Source organism: Empidonax traillii, unplaced genomic scaffold (assembly GCF_003031625.1).
Source record: "Empidonax traillii isolate 1590-97213 ecotype Southwest subspecies unplaced genomic scaffold, ASM303162v1 scaffold406:size580191, whole genome shotgun sequence".
Lineage (NCBI taxonomy): Eukaryota > Metazoa > Chordata > Aves > Passeriformes > Tyrannidae > Empidonax > Empidonax traillii.
In genome coordinates, this window is record NW_020955599.1 from 327,273 (window position 1) to 343,948 (window position 16,676).

General features: G+C 47.8%; 1 protein-coding gene across 1 annotated transcript; it reads right to left on the bottom strand.

The window, feature by feature from the left end:
• Positions 1 to 2,957: 2,957 nt before the first annotated feature.
• EDEM1 (ER degradation enhancing alpha-mannosidase like protein 1) lies at positions 2,958 to 15,726 on the bottom strand. The gene is made up of 12 exons (XM_027893789.1): positions 15,356 to 15,726; positions 14,567 to 14,639; positions 13,173 to 13,276; positions 12,214 to 12,385; positions 10,908 to 11,091; positions 10,265 to 10,439; positions 9,612 to 9,732; positions 9,023 to 9,193; positions 8,340 to 8,413; positions 7,551 to 7,647; positions 6,674 to 6,859; positions 2,958 to 5,754 (listed from the first exon to the last, which is right to left on the bottom strand). The coding sequence occupies exons 1-12, from the start codon at positions 15,724 to 15,726 to the stop codon at positions 5,665 to 5,667; spliced, it is 1,818 nt and encodes a 605-aa protein (XP_027749590.1). The 3' UTR covers positions 2,958 to 5,664.
• Between the last annotated feature and the right edge of the window lie 950 nt (positions 15,727 to 16,676).

The following is a 16,676-nucleotide window of genomic DNA, read 5'->3' on the forward strand; positions in this document are numbered from 1 at the left end:
AGAAGGGGGAAAAAAGGGAGAAAAGGAGGGGGAAAAAGAGGGGGAAAAGAGGGGAAAAAAGAAGGGAGAAGAGAAGGCAAAGAGAAGGGAGGAAAGAAGGGAGAAAAGTGAAAAGAAAAAAAAAAGAAAGACAAAAAAAAAGAAAAAAACAACCTCAGCTCTTTGGATCTGATGTTCTGCTTTTTCTGTCACCAAATTAAGGATGAATTATCCTTCCTGCTCCCCAGCAGGTCCTCCCCAGTGCTTGGCAGCACCTGGCAGTGCCCAAAAGCCCTTTGATGTGCAGAAAGTGAATCCATGCACTCAACTACAGGGATGGAAGCAAAAGGGAAGGCGGGGGGAACCATTTGCAAATAAAAATCCAAAAAAGAAAATCCATCGCTGCCACATAATTTGTTTTCTCATTAAGCAGCGTCAGGAGCAGGGGGGTATTTGATCTATTAAAAATGCTTATTTAAATACTCCTGCTAGAGTTAATTTTTCCTCCTGAAGGCTGCTTTCAAAAAAAATCCATCTGCTCTGCAACAGAGGAGGGAAAAGGCAATATTTTTTCAAACCAGGGCTTTGTATTCCATCTGAAGTTAAGGAAAGGCAGCTCTGCGACAAAACCACGTTGCTGGCACTGCATCACACCATGGTGATGATGATTCATGATGCCCTCCACGAGCTATTAACGTTAGGAATTACTTACACCACCAAATGAACATCATCAATAATTAATAATATGCAGATTGCCATTATTGGAAAGCCTCTGGGCCTTACACAGCGAGCCATTTCAATTATTCAAAAGTATTGAGAAAGTGAAATAGTCACTTTTTTTTTCCCCTTTTATTAATTTTTTGGTTTTTACGTTTTTAAAGCACCTGCCTCGAGTGTGCAAATGCCAAGGGGGTGCTCCCCATGATCTCCACTCTGCCCAGGGCAGTGGGTCACTGGAGCTCTCCCAGTCACACCAGCTGCTCTTCCCTCGACCCAGTAAAGCCACACCTGATCACTGAGCCTGGACTGGCTGGTCCCAGCTCTCCCAGTCCCCCCAGTCACCACAGTAGCTCCAACATCCAGTGCCATCGGGAGTGTTCCCACCTGAGAATGGTGCAGGAGGTTGGAGCATCTTCACCAGCTGCAGGCTGGCACATACAGGTGCCTTTTCCTCCTTCTCAGCACTACCTAAACAAAAAATAAAACTCTCCAGAACTTCACAGAGGGACTGTTTTAGAACCAGCCCTGCCACCTCCTCCTGGGAAATGGGAGCAACCATCCCTGGGATGCCAAGTTGTGCCGGTGGGGCTGGAGCAGCTCCCCCAAGGCAACACAAATCACATTCTCCTGGCGGGGAGAAAAGATGTTTTTCAGCAAAATTGCTCCAATCCAATGGTTTTATCTTCAGTGTGAGTGAAGTGGGGACAAAGGGGGACAAATGAGGCAGAAGGGGAAAAAAGCAGCTCCCAGCGAACACTTGTTGATCTCTTTTACCTGTGTAAATGATACAAGCGGTGATCACCGATACAAAATTTCCCTCTAAAGAGCAGCCTGGAGCAAGGATGAAGGTGAATATCTCTAGGAATTAGAGAGATGATTTTTCCATGCTGGCAGGAGCACAGCTGGGACAACCCAGCTTTGCCTTCCCCACTCCTGCAGCGACACTTTGCAGCTCCCTCAGGGAATTACAAAAAAATGTGTTTTCCCCCACGAAGCCGTAAAACTGCGTTTCCCAGCGCTCCACCTTCCAGATGCTGCGGTTTTCCTGCTGCTGTGCCATCACCAGAGCTCCAAACCGTGGCACAAGAGTGGTCTCTGGTGGAAGGACCCTGGATCTACAGCAGGGATCCCAGCTCAGAGCCCTCTGCCCGCACAAGGCTTTTCTGCTGCAGCCCCAGGCCAGCCCCACCCGTTGTACCCTAAAAAGGGAGTTTCCACGAGCACTTTTGGACTTTAAATATTTTTTCACATACGATCTTCCTGCACTCAGAGCTCACAGAAAACCAAAAATGGAAGAGTGGCTTGGAGATGATTTCTTAAACGTGGAGAAACTGTGATGAAAGCACTCAGTCCCACTTCGGAGCTGGAACACACCGACCAACCCTCTGAGAGCAGATAAGGAAGCAGGAAAAGATAAGGAATAACAGTAAATAGTAGCACAGGGCAGTGACACCACTGGAAATGTGCAACCACAGTGAAAACAAGAGAGCTGGGGTTCTTCCCCCAAAGTCAGGGCATCAGCCCGTTTGTACTTCAGAACTGGCGCTTGGAAGTCTGAATGCAGCAAAAGTAGCGTTGAGATGGGCAAAAATCTCCCCTTCCAGAAATCCAGAGGAACTTTAAAAACACTGCAAAAATCTGATCACCAGCGCTCAACAGACCTGTCCTTGGAACTTGGAGTTTGATCAAGACAGACACAGCAAAAGCCCTGTCAGCTTCAGGAACCTTTGAACCAGGACTACAATCCAAGAAACAACACAAGAGATAAAGTCAATTAATCAGAGAACAAATCCAGGAGGGAAAAAGAGCCAAAGAAAAGCAGTAAAGTGATGGTCAGTCAGCTGGTTTCCATGTTGGTGTTTGCAAGCACAATGAGCTGTGTTCCAGGTATTTATCCAGTGACTGGAAAGAGCCCAGCAAGGTTCTCAGAATTCCCACCTGCAGCAGGTTCTTCCTGGACTGACTGGCCAAAGCAGTACCAAGAACCACAGGCAGGTCAGTGCCTACTCACTCAGGTACCAGCAGCTCGATGCTCCCACAGTTCACTGCATCCCACATCACTCCCTGCCCTCAGCTGCCCCTCAAATCCTCAGGGAGAGAAAGTGGAAGGGGGCAGGGGAAGAAGAAAGAGGCCTGTTGGAGTCACCCCTTGCTTTAACCAGATGAAAATCCAGCACTCAGAAGGTGCAGGGAAATCCCCTGCAAGCACCACGATGGCCTTACAAGGACTAGCCTATAAAGACAAACACACATCAAAGTGGTCAATCACACTGTTTTTTTAATGCAGATTTGTAAAGTCTAAGCCAAGTTTTGAAAATTCAGGACATTTCATGAAAGCGTATTTGGTCCTCTCAAAAATCTCCTGCCCTCCATTAAACACTTCATGGATAAACAACAATTAAGCATACATGGCACTTTGAATTAGGAAAACTTGATATTGCACATGATACCACGAAATACAAAAGCCTGTTTCAGCAAGTCATTCCAGCAGGGTTATCAATTCCGTTTTGATATCATTGACTTACACAAAAGTTTTCATTTTAGTGCATAGCATGTGCCCTGGTACAGAGTAAAAATGGATCCAAGCGTTTCTAAAACAAAGAGGAAGAAAAGGTGGCTCCTGAAGGAACACAGAGTCTTTTACCATGTAGGCAGCACCAGCCTCCTGAGGATAAAGACCATTCCTGTGGAAAGATGCCTGTCACATCACCTGGCAACACAAATTCCAAAGCAATTCCTAACGGGAAGCTGGTAATTTTTGGCTGAAAGGCTGCAACACCTGCCTGTGCTGCTCCCACTCCACAGCCTTTCACTCTTTCTGGCAACCACAAGGGAAAACACGATGGCAGAACAGTTGTGCAACTTCATCATGGTCGTGGAATTCTCTGAGGAAAACCCTGGAACAGATTCTGGGCATAACACCGGGCTGGACCCCTCCCCTGGGTCCCTCAGAAGGCACTAAACACAGAGGTGATGGGAAGGTGTAACACACACACTCAGAGCTGAACTGGCAGTCAGGGACAAACCAAGACCTGAAAAAGCCACCACCACCACACTTAGGGCATGTCCATCCTGGCATCTGCTCCTCCATGACTTGAGCTGTGCTGGGCTTCCAAAATACCACACACTTCTCATCCCAGAGCTGGATTGGAAGTCCTGGCCCAGGAGAGGATTTCAGAGCCCAGACATCTCTGCCTCCCTGGGCAGGCAGAAATCCTTCCCTCCCTTTATCCAGCCACTGCACTTCCTCACCCCTGCACAGAGCAGAGCACACAGCGAGCTCTGGGCAGGAACCAACCCCCTGAGCCTCTCCCAACACCTCTCTGCATCACAACACCTTCGATGAATGCTTTCCTTTGAAACAGGCAACTCAGACATTCCAGTGATATGTTTGCAAAGCCAATTCTCCAGGAGCTGGAATTGCCAGCTGCTCAAACATCACGACAACCCATTCTATTGCAATGTTTGGGGAAATCTTAACATCTTCCCCTCTAACTCTTCACCCCTTAAAACAACACAGTAAGACTAAGAAGACTTGATTATTCTTTTTTTTTTTTTGCCTGAATGCAAGATTCAACTCTCATGGAATAGAAGATCCCACAACGAAGTCCCTGAGATATGTCTGTATATTAAAACATTCCAACAATAACCTCTCCAGCACAAACTTCATATTTATTAGAAATGTTTTGAATTGCAACACGTGGTTTATGAAAACCAATGTTGTTGTAAGAAGGTGAAAATACAGACCAAGTTTGTTCTTGTATTTGAGCTTCAATTTAAAAAATAATTAAACCTCAAGTAACATTCTACTACTTCAACTGTAGTCAAAAGTTAAAAACATGTAAGCAACAGGGAACCACTGGAAAAAAAACAAAACTGTTATGTTTAGAACAAGTTGTTTTGGTTTCAATTTTCTGTCATCCCTCAATCCCTTACCTGCTTTCTTCCTGAAAATTCATAGATTATATTTTTCCAGTATCTTAAAAAAAAAAAAAAAAAGGGAAAACATCTCTTTTTAAGTGGTTTTGGGTTCCACTGTATTTTGCAACCAGCTCATTAGAAATACTGTATCCAACTTCCTGAGGAAGCTCAGTTTCCCCTGCTAGTGAAGAAAACTTAAGGCACTAACACATGAATGCTGTCAGGAATGTGAAATAGTTTGTTCTCCATGTACTCTTATAGCAGCTCTTAGCAGCAGTCTCCTGAAAAGGCACTAAAACATGGCAAACAAGGAAACTTTGGGAACTTCTGCTCAGCTGAGTGCTCAGCCGCTTGAAAAGCTGAGTGGCTCTACAATTTGCCCCTTCCCTCCCCCCATTCCCTTACAAAAAGGCACCTGGGTTTGTTTTCTCACTGGTTTCTATAGCTACAGGCTCCTGCAACACTGCAAATTCTACCCAGCTGTATGAGGGATATCAGACTATACCAAGAGCTTTACACACCACCACGAGTTATCTTTGCCAGACTAAATGGAGCATTTTTGTTTCAGCAAAACCCAGTGGGTTCCTACCTGAGTAGTACTTAAGGTTGTGTATTGCTAGTCAGAAGAGTTCTGTAATTCAACTTGGTGTAAGAAATTGCACTTTCCCATTCCTTCCCCAACCCCGAGATCACTTCAAATTAAATAGCAGACCCTTCTCTAGAGGGACATTTGTAATACAGCTACAGAGAGGTAGCTAAGTGGCACATGCCAATTGGCTTTCTTTTTCTTTTAAAACGTATTCAGCCTTCATTTGCAACAACATTTTTCATAGGAAGTCTTAAAACAAGAGATCTCTGTTCAGGTGGCGTGTGAGGTTACCACAGTTCAGGAGCTGAACTCCATCTCCCCCCCTGTCTAGAACTGACAACAAGCACAGGGGATACCCAGGGGACTCGGTGGGTGCAGGTGAGTAGCTGAAGGGGGAGAAAAGTCTGCAGATAAATCCCACACTCCTCCTGATGGAAGTTTGTCTGGAGAGCCCCTCAGATCAGTCCCACCATCTGATCGATCTGTCTCATGTAGATGCTCTTCAGTGGCAGCAGGTACCTCCTCTCGTCAGGAACTCTGTTACACTGTTAACAAAACCAGAGCATTCTTAGGAACTCAAATCCCAAACCAGGCAGTCCTATCCCCTCTGCAATCCTTTCAGCAGATTTCCTCCCAGTACAGAAAACTGCAGCTCTTTTTGTCCCAACTTCCCCTCGCTCTTCTCAAACTTCCATAGCAAACCCCATAACTGAGCAGCAAGCGTCTCCTCGGTGCAGGCTGCAGCTTCCAAACACAGCACAGCTTGTTGTTCAACTGAGACTTCCTTCACTATGACAACTGTGAATGTTTAAAATAATGCTCTTTTTCTGGAGGACTTGGGGGGAGGAGGAAAGGAACTATCCTAGAACCTCCTGGCAGGGATATAAAATATTGTTCTGTAACCTGGGCTAGTGGAAGGCGTCCCTGCCCGTGGCAGGGGGATGGACTGCATGATCTTTAAGGTCCCTTCCATCCCAAACCATTCTGTCATTCTACAATTAAAACCAGATCTATTTTGGCTGGTGATTGGCACTGGGGCCGTAGCTCTGTGCTCAGTTGAGGCCTGGCTAAGAAAGGTCACCTTTACAGGTCTCAAAACCACTCTGAGGAAATAAAAACTTTGTTTAAATGACCTTCTGCTTTTCTCCCCGACAGCAATAGTGGAAAATTTTAAGGGCAAAGAAAAGGGGAAGGGAAAAATAATTGGAAATAAATTAACAAAGAAGAAAAAACTGCTGCGAAATATTCCAAAGGGAACAGGTTTCACCTTCAATCTAATCACGCACATGATCCCAACCCATTCGCTCAGCTGCTGAAAGTGCTTTTCACAAGGGAGCTTCTCAGATATTTCACATTTATAAAGGAAACACTGCAGAGCTCTACAGCAACACTTCCAAGTGGCTCTTTTTCTACTGCCTCAGCCTTCCCCAGCCCCCCCAGAGGAGCAGCCTGTGCATTCCTTACGTTGGAGCTGAAGTTGGCTGCCTTTAACTCAGTGGGTTTGGTTTTCTCGGCGCTGTCCTCTTCCCCAGGGAGGATGTCTTCCCACAGGGAGTTCCGGAAGCGTTCATCCACAGACACAATGTGCCCCTCAGTAGTAAACATGAACTTATTTCCAGATTTATGCACTGGATTCTCTTCATCAAACAACTAAACAAGAGATAGGAGGGACAGGTATAGTATGAGTTCAACATCCTTCACGTCCCAGCAACGAGTGAAAAACGCACACAAAAACAGGTTTTGTTGCTAAATAATGTGAGGGCAAGTGGAAATAAATAGCCTCCATGCAAGGGATTGATTTTAGCAGTTAAAATAAAAGGGGAGCAGAAGAAAAATTTCTCACACAACTGAAACTGCCCTTATTTTTCTAAGCTGCTCTGTGCGGGCAGTTCTAGGCTGGCATCCTGCTCAGTCACAGATTTATTTGGTTTTCTGCACTAAAGGAGATTTCAGAGCAGCTCAGGCAAGGTCAGCCCAAATGCCTCCTCCTGTGACTGCCAATGCCCAGTGGGGAGAACTCAGAGGCTGCTGTGAGGCAGGACAGCTACAAGCAGCCATTTAGCTCAGAGCTGAGCAGCACCTTCCTTCACTTTGCTCCCTCTTCTCAGCTTCCCCCACACCACCTGTAGCTTCTCCAGGTTCAGGACACCCATGTGGGCAGCTGCCGACCCTCAGAGACTGGGGTGAGATCAAAGCTAGAGGAACACACTGATACTCCCCAAGAACTAACCCCTCCCTTCCCCAGAGCCCAGCAGTTCCTAATTAATAACCAATAACCTCCTGCCTCCTCTCTCTGCCGTGGTGGTGAACAGCACCCTGGAAATGAAGAACATACACATACCAGGTACAAATATTTACAGGTTTCACTGAGGAAAAAGCTCTCCATTCGATCTTCCTTTGTCTTCTCTACCACGTGGTGTAACGTGGCGTAGCCACACCTGCAAGATTTAACACCAGTCTGGGTTTAGTTCCCATCTGTTCTGGTCTCCAAGTGCTCCCCAGATTTTGCTTTACTTCAGACCATTCCAGCTGTCAGGGGTGAAGTTCAAATGAAGCAAGTCCTTTGCACTCCCTGATTATTGGTTCTGGTGTTCTGATGGGTCTGTAATCATGTGAACCCCACTTAACTGCAAGGTTTTAACAGTCCAGCGGTTAGCACACATTTGTCTGCAAAGTGAGTAAATTAATAATAATGTATAAAGAAATCCCTGTCGTTCCTCTGAGTCTAAGCTCAGAAATGGAAGCTGATACATAACAGCACGTACCTTAGAGGTCATCTGTCCAGTTTAGCTAAACGCCATGGGCCCACTAGGTTAGAAATGTTCTTGAAGGATCCATGGGAAAAATCCCAACTACTATTTTCACCAGCTTTTAGCAACTGGTTATCAATAATGCATTTTCAAAAGCACTTATAAAATTCTGAATGTATAACGTTGCCACTGGACCATAATTGCACTTTCAGATGGGAAAGAAATAGTTGCCCAATAAATAAATCATCACTTGTGGCTTTCATGGAGGGTTGGTTTTCTAGTTTACCTACATGTGGCAGACTGGATTCTAGATAATATTTGTATAATAAAATGTATATATATAAAGCAGTGAGAGAAGACAAAGAACATTGAAGACTGACTTTGCTTTTGTATATTTTTCCAAACTCTGCAGAATATCCATTCCCACATGAAGGTAAAATGGGTTCTTTGTGGCCTAAATAAGGAAGATAGACAAGAGTTAGAGTCAGCAGTTTTGAAATCTTGTAAAAATAACACTTACAACAAAGGCCTCATGGTACCAGAGTCTCGTGTATCACTGCAAACTTATCTTTACAGGAACATGACTTGGATTAGTCTGTGCAAGCTTCTCACATCTGCTCTAGTGCAAATCCTAGTAAAACCTGCAGTAAATCCAAACTCTTTGATAACTTTCTGGTAGCCAGACAGTTATTTTAGTTCACTGTATCTTCTGCCAGCTGGAGACTGTGCCTGGACAGTATTGCAAGGAACACTGTTACATTTACTTCCACAATTCTGATTAAGAAGTCACAAGTCTCTGCCTCGTAAAACTCTGCCAGCAGCTTTTTGAAGAGGTTGTTTGGTCTCATTTGTGCCTGTCTTACGAAAAAGGCTGTTTTTGAGGCAAACAGCACAGCAACTGCATTGCACAACAACGTGGTGCCTGAACAGAGACCTCCACAGAGCAGGCAGGTCCAGAGGCACCACATTTCATCTGGCTGGAGGTTAAGGGTGGAAAAAGTGACTTTCTGAACAAAACCATTTTTGCCAAAACGTGATTTGCCACGTCAGAGGAGTGAAATACCTGATACAGAAGATATGTGGATTCCACCAGCTCGGGCCTCAGTGGGTAGAAGGGAACGTCGGGCGCCTGCAGTTGCCAGTTGTACCTTTCTGGGAGAGCTCCATAACGCTTCCAGATGGCATAATAAAAAGCATGGAGACAAATAGCATCTTCCATGTCTCCTATCAACACCTGGGCACAGCGACAGCCATAAACAAGCCTGTTAAAGCTGCAAGCCAGCAAACTGCTCTCTGCTCTGTATGAGAACCTGGCATAGAATAAAATACTCCCCTCTTAAGAGACAAAAAAAAAAAACCCCAACCCAAAAAAAAAGCACTAATGTATTCATTCCGTTGCAGTAAAAGCTTTAGCAGAGCTCAGCCTCACAGCACAGAATACAAATGCTGAGGGTAAATGAGAAAAGTGTAAAGTACCTCAAATCTAGCAGGGAACAGGCCAGGCCTGCCCTCATTGTTATGCTAATGCAGAGGCTGAACTGAGACTTATCAGAGCAGCCAGATGCAAACCCACGGGTGGAAGCTCAGCTCAGAGCTGCTCCAACTCATTCCCAGCCCAGGATCAGAACCAGCCTTTCTGAACGGAGGCTTACCTGCAGTCCAGGAAAAAAGGCCTGCAGAGAGTCAATCCAGGTGTTCATGAGCTGGCCCGTGTACATGTTCACGTTCACGTACAGGGGAGGGTCACCCTCACCTTCATTGCAGGCCTCTCGACTGCCAAGAACAGCAAGGACATGTAAATATTCCCTGTTCTAGAAGAACACAATGCATGTTCCACTTCACAGCTCTGCCACCAGCCACAGATGTACAGTGCTGGGCTCAAGGTAATTTTGAAATGAACCAAAACATCAGTCATGCCCTCAGAAAAATTAATTAATTCATGTATGCATATCAAATCCTAAAGTTCTGTCTGAAGAATCTCTACTAGAAAGAGCCAAACCAGCCAATTTAACACATCTCCTTTGCAGTGCCACAGCCTTCTCTCAGCCTAACATTTAAAAACTGGGACAGGAACCAGTTTAACTTCCCTGCACCCACAATGCTGCACAGATCAGCTGAGGAAGGAGTAAAAAGAGCATTAACATTTATTTCCACAGTGACTACCGTGGAAATAAGGTTTTCTTTTTTAAAGAAAAAAAGAGAACACAGATTTTCTAGGGCATGACACAAAAGCATTATATCCAGCCTCTCATCTTGCTGGAGTATTCAGTGCTTAAGGAACAGAAGCTCAGATGAAACAACATACCCTCTTCTTAAGTGGTTCTGGATGTTCCTGTAAGCATCATTGAACATCTCCAAGTCTTCCTTTTCTCCAAAGAGGATGTAGGACTTCAGTAGGTACTCATAGAACGAATCCGACCCTGCTCCCAATCCACTTTGCTTCCCAACCCAATGGCCAGTTTGGATATTCACAACATTTCCTTTCAGAACAGACAAAAACTTTAGTCTGCAGCTGCCCAGTACATCAGAGAAAGATCATCACGAGTCAAGACTTGGAAATATTACATGTTCAGGAAGTCTCGAGGAGAAAGGATAAAAGATTAGAATCAAATAAAGTGTTACAGTGGATTCAACCAAGGAACATCCACAAGTGCAGTTGTTTTAGTACTTTTAGTCATCTGCCAATCCAGATTATATTAATGGGGGTACAAATCAGGACCTTCAGTTTCATTAGAAATTTATCTTTGAAAACCTGTGCCCTAAGGAGTCATTCAAGACTGTTTTTCTCACCAAGTGCCATTTGATCAACACAAATACACGAGGAGAACGTGACAGAACAGCTACAGAGGAAGCAGATGGACAAAGTTTATGACATATAAGAAACCCGTAGCCTGATGGCACGAGGCTGAGGCAGGTTAAACATGGAGCCAGTCAATACCAGGCATTACCTAACAGTCCAGTGTTATTGCTCCTCAGGCTCCAGAGGGCCTTGACAGCTCTCCTGGCCACCCATTCAAACGTGGAGTCACCAAGCAGCCTGCTGAGGATCCCAAACTCCACCAGCAAGGAACCAGCTCCTGCTGTGCACGTTTCGTTGTAGCTGTCTGCAGGAACCCCCTTCTTCAGGTTCACCTGTGGGCAGGTACAGAGTGCTGAAGGGAGAAGGCTGGGCCTCCTGCAGCTGTGCTCACATCTGCACTCTCAGATTTATTAGAAAGCCTTTGGACTAGTTTCTGCATAATACATAGCATGAAATGTGCACAGAGATAGGAAGGCAACATACTGGTGCTTGTTCAAAAAGGTTTCCTGTAGAATTCCTGAAATCCATCTTCCCACTTTATAACATCACGCTCAAAATGGGAAATCCTAATCTTCCTATCCTTGTACTTGTTAATCCTTCTAGATTTCAGTCCTCTTTTTCATCCTTTCCACTATATATTGAGGTTTTTCAAGGGTGGTGCAAGCACTGCTCCCCCTCAGCTCGTGCTCCTGAAACCAAGGGCTTCCTCAGTGAAGGTTCCTCCACTTCCCCACGGAGCACAACGTTGAGGGGAAGTTACACCACCCTCAACTGTTTTACCAGACTTTGAACAGAAGTGAAAATTCACGTTTCTACAGCCTGACAGGTCTGCAGGAAAAGCAGTACTGCTGTCCCCAGAAATTAAAAGCAGCCAAGCAAGAGCTAATTATAGTTTTACAGTTTAGAGTTGTTCCAGTAGAACTGACATCCCCCTCCTTGCCAACTGCCTCTGCTTAAAACAGGAGGATGCAGCATCCAAGAATACCACAGTGTTGGGTAGTCACTGAGCAATATGCAATAAAATTACAAATTCCAAGGCCCATTTAGGAGTTTTCTTTTAACACAGTTGTAGCAAGTCACCAATAAAGTCACTTTCCTCGGCTCTTTGTCTTCACGGTATTTCTTTTGAACTTTCTTACTGACAGTACTGTTTGCTGCTGTGTGACACAGGGAATGCTCCAGCCAAACAGCACGGAAACAAATGATTCCTGACCCAGAGTGAACAATGAACACAGAGTGAAAAATCAGCCTAAAGAAAACATTTCCTACCCACAGGGAGTAACTTAAGCATTGCCAGTGTCACCAACACTTAGGGCAGTTTCCCCTCATCACTGCCAGGTAACTCTGAGCAGGTTCAACACCCTAAGTGCACAAAAAGGGGCACAAATGGAAGCTGCAGGACAGGTGACTCGCTCCTTGGGGCTGATTTGCCCAGGGTGGGTGTGCTCACTTACCCGAGGGTACGGGATCCCAGTTTTGGTGTTCTCGAAGGCCGGGAGCAGCCTCACAGCGAGGTCATGAGCCAAGTGCAACAGCTCATTGTCGTAATCCTTGATGGTCATATCACCAAAGGGCTGCTTGCTGTCTGTAATTATGATATGTGCAGACAGCAGGCTTCCCAAAACCCTATGGGAAAAGGAAAGTGTAGGTTTTTTTAGTCTGATCTGAACCTTGTTGTTCAGGTAAACTCTTAGTGGTGTCATGTTAAATAGAATTATTACTCTGTGCACCTTACAGGCACTACAGAAAATTATTTGGTTTCTCACACACACACACTAGTGAAAATATGCAGATTCATGCTGCTTGTCAGCCACACTATCCCAAAACCTGGTCCTGCAAAATTTACCTAACCCAGAAATTCCTTGTAGCAATATTCCAATGTATTTAGGAGTGAAGACCTCCCTGGCCCTGCAAACGGTAGGTTGCTATATAAAGTGAGTATCCTAGCAGAAATAAGCAGAAATAAGAACTGTTTAAGACACCCAGAAAATGAAACCATTTAAAATCAGACAGTATCTAAACCCATTTCCAAGGCAGACAGGCCTGTTTCTCATGTAAAATGAAAGTGAGAAGTCCATAAAAGGGAACAAAATCAGGGGAAAACCGTGGCAGGGTTGTTTGTTGTGCACAGATCTGAGTCTCTGCTGCAAGAGCAACAAGAAAAAAGCAGAGTCTGCAGGCCAAGCACAGGTGAGACAACCACTGTCTCACTGCTTCAGGTAACACTGACTCAGGAGAATTAATTATGGAAGGATGGAATATTTTCTTAGAAGGTTAAGAAATTACTTACTGGATGAATAATTAAGGAATAAAGTCCACCAAAGACATCCTTATCACTGATTTTACTTTAAATTACACACACCAAGTCTTTAACCTTGTAGCTGTTTTAAAACTGAAACTTAGCACAATGTACCTGATTGTTGCCTCGAAAACTTGGACTGTTGAGTCTTTATCAAATGAAACGGTGTCAATCACCAACTTCACTGCCTTCTGGAATTCTGAGGAGTTTCCCATTACCTTTAACAGAAAAACAAAGCCGTTTTGTCTAATTGTTGCTTCAGAAGAGGGTTGGGGAACAGAAAATATCAAGTTCACACCCAGACCAACAGACTTAGCACAGGAGTGTTCAAACTTCTTGAACTATCAATTTAAGGCTCAAGTTCAGCTGAAAACAGAATGCAACTTGCAGAACAATGAAGTCTGATTTGATGTACAGGGACTAAAAGCATGTGCCAGCTCTCCCCATCACCCACACCCAGTGGGAAAGCATCATGTGTTTGATCTGAGCAGACGAGGAGCAAAACAGGCTTCCCCCACGCAGAAGTTTCTGAAACACAAAAGCTCTGGGAACCAGAAGGTTTCTATTTGAGAAAAAAAGCTTTGCAGTGCCCCAGAAGGCCACTGTGGCACTGGTGACTGAGGACAGGAAGGCACTGTTCAGCCACACACCATCAGCCACATAGTACAGAGCCCAAAACACTGTGGCAGTCAAACATTCCCTCTTCTGCTTTCAGTTCTGCTCAGCACTGCCACGTTCAAGCAGCTGAGAGCTCTGAGAGCTCCTCACCACTGCTGCCATCCCAAAGTAGCAATGGGCAGGGTTTAATAACTCAAAGCACCAGAGCAGAGACACACAAACCACGTGGATCCAGCTCATCAGTGAGCCCTGACGCTCCAGAAGGCCCAAAACCTACCCTGGCTGCAAAAATGAGATTAATGAAACCTAATGGGGTCTTCCAAACATGTATAAGGAGTTCAAGGAAGGGGCTCTTCCTCATGACACTACACCATTGGTACTACTGACAGAAAACTGAGTTTTTCTCACATTATCTTCTAATTTTATCAGGAATGCAGGTGAGAAGCAGCTTCACAGGTTTTTCCCCTCCTCCTTTTCACTGCTCTTCACACAGATCTATGTGTCAGTCAGGCCCTCTCTGCCAAGCAAAACAACCAGAGCTTTTCCAGTCACCTTGAACAAGACAAACTCTCCTCCTGACTGATCTCTCAGCAACTCACACCTGACCCAGTTCAAATCCACCCTTCCTGAGCACCAGAGTGATGGCAGTATCCCCAGAGAGATCTCACCTGAGCCTTGAGGAAGAGCTCCAAAATTTCCTCTGTCTCTTCTGGAAATCTCTGCTGACCCATCTCCAACTACTCTTTATTACCCACGTGTGACACTGCTGGCTCGTGATCCAGCTGTTTGCTGCCACACACCCAGCACGCCCTGGCTAAGCCCTGGGGAGCACCCAGAGCCTGGGGAGGTCCCAGGGGAGTCCAGGCAGTGCCCCCAGCCCAAGGACTCACCGCCAGTGTGTCCAGCGCGTCGATCAGCGTCAGCGAGTAGTTCCCCAGCACATCGTTGATGTTGAGGTTGGAGCTGGAAGAGCAGAATCACGGAATCATTGGGGTTGGAAGGGACTTGTAGAGATCATCCAGCCAAAGCCCTCCCAAGGCAGGGCCACCTGGAGCAGGTGACACGGGAATGTGTCCAGGTGGGTTGGGGATGTCCCCAGTGAAGGAGACTCCACATCCTCCCTGGGCAGCTGTTCCAGCACTCGGACACCCTCAGTGGAGAGAACTCCATTCCAGTACCTGAAGGGAGCCTAGGAAGGACATGGATCGATTTTTTACGAGAGCCTGCAGTGCCAGGACAAAGGGAAATGGCTCCACACTGACAGAGAACAGGCTAAGATTAGATATTAGCAGGAAGTTCCTGGCTGTGAGGGTGGGGGTGCCCTGGCACAGGATCCCAGAGAAGCTGTGGCTGCCCCATCCCTGGAAGTGTCCAAGGCCAGGCTGGACCTGGCCTAGTGGAAGGTGTCCCTGCCCATGGCAGGGGGTGGGACTGGGTGGACTTTAAGGTCCTTTCCAACCCAGACCGCTCCGTGATTCCCGCTGCGATGGCACTTCCCGTGTTCCCGTTAAACGTCCGTCACCGATCGCCGAGCGCTGGGAAGGGCCCGGCCCCGCCCTCGGGGCATTCCTATGGATATGCGGATATCCCAGCCCCCGTCCCCCCCGCAGCCATTCCTATGGATACACGGCTATCCCATCCCCGTCCCCCACCCGTGCCCAGCCCCGTCCGGCACTCACGGGTCCCCGCGGTCGGGCCCGCGGCCGCGGCAGTGCAGCGGGTCGAGCTCGTCCCGCGGGAAGGCGTGCTCCATGTAGCTGTCGTAGCCGAACACGAACATGCCGCGGGCCGCGTCCCGCAGGCGCGCCCGCAGCTGCGGGGGGAAGGCTCGGCTGTAGCGCCGCTCGTACTCATCGCCCCGCGCCGGCCCCCACAGCGGCGCCCCGCGGCCCGCGGGCAGGGCGGGCGCTGCGGGGCCGGGCCCGGGCCCGGGGTAGGGCGGGCGGGGGTGCAGGCCCAGCCCGCGGGCCAGCGCGGGGAGCAGCGCCAGCAGCGCCTGCAGCCCGAGCCGCGCCAGCAGCAGCCCCAGCACCACCGACCGCCATCGCATGGCCGCCCGCGCATGGCGCAACGGCGCCAACCGCGCCCGCCGCGGCCCCTTTAAGGGCGGAAGGGAAACGCGGGCGGTGGGGGGCGCGGGGCCCGCCCACGCCGCGCCGCTATTGGTGGAGCCGGCAAGGAGGTGAGGGGTACCGCCAGCGATTGGGCGAGAGGCGCGTCAATCAAGGGCGGGGCCCAGTGCGGTTAAAGGGGCGGGGCGGGCGCGGGGCTGTCGTGGCACGGCCGGGGGCGGCGGCGGCGGCTCCGCCCGGGAGCGAGGGCAGGGCGGGGGCACGGCGGGGACGCGGGGCCCGCACGGCGGTCTCAGACAGCGGGCCGGCACAAGCGTCCACAAACAAGTGTCCGCAAACAAGCACAACGTCCCAGGCCCCAGTCCTGCCCCGCGGTCACCCCAGCCCCATGGAGCGGCGGGCGGGCAGGGGGGCCGGACCTTTCCCTGAGGGTGCAGGGACAGCGGCCGGACACGATGGCCCCGGGGCTGTCCCGGCCGTGCTGGGGCGCAGGGCCCGGTGCTGGGCACGGCTGAGGCGCCTCCAGGGCTGGGCCCCTCAGGTAGGCCGCGCTGTGTCCGGGGAAGGGGATGGAGCACCACCGATGAAGCTGCTCTTTCAGCTCCTTTCCTCAGTCTGTGGAATTCATGGATCTTTCAAATGTTATTCACACCAAGAGGATCCATTATTGACTCTAAAAAATGAGGAAAGTTCCCCATCATTGCAGAGTATCCACACCCCCAGTTAATACGCACAAGCAACTTACCGGTTTGCTCCACTCAGACTCTTGTGAAAACCAAGCTTATCTTTAAGTTTCACACACCACAACTTTAATCTTTCTCTACTCACGTATTTGCTTTGTTTGTTAAATAATACAGTTTAGGAACTTCAGCCCTGTGGTTGAAGTCTTTTCAGAGAGAAATACAAATGAGACCAAGAAATGCTTCCA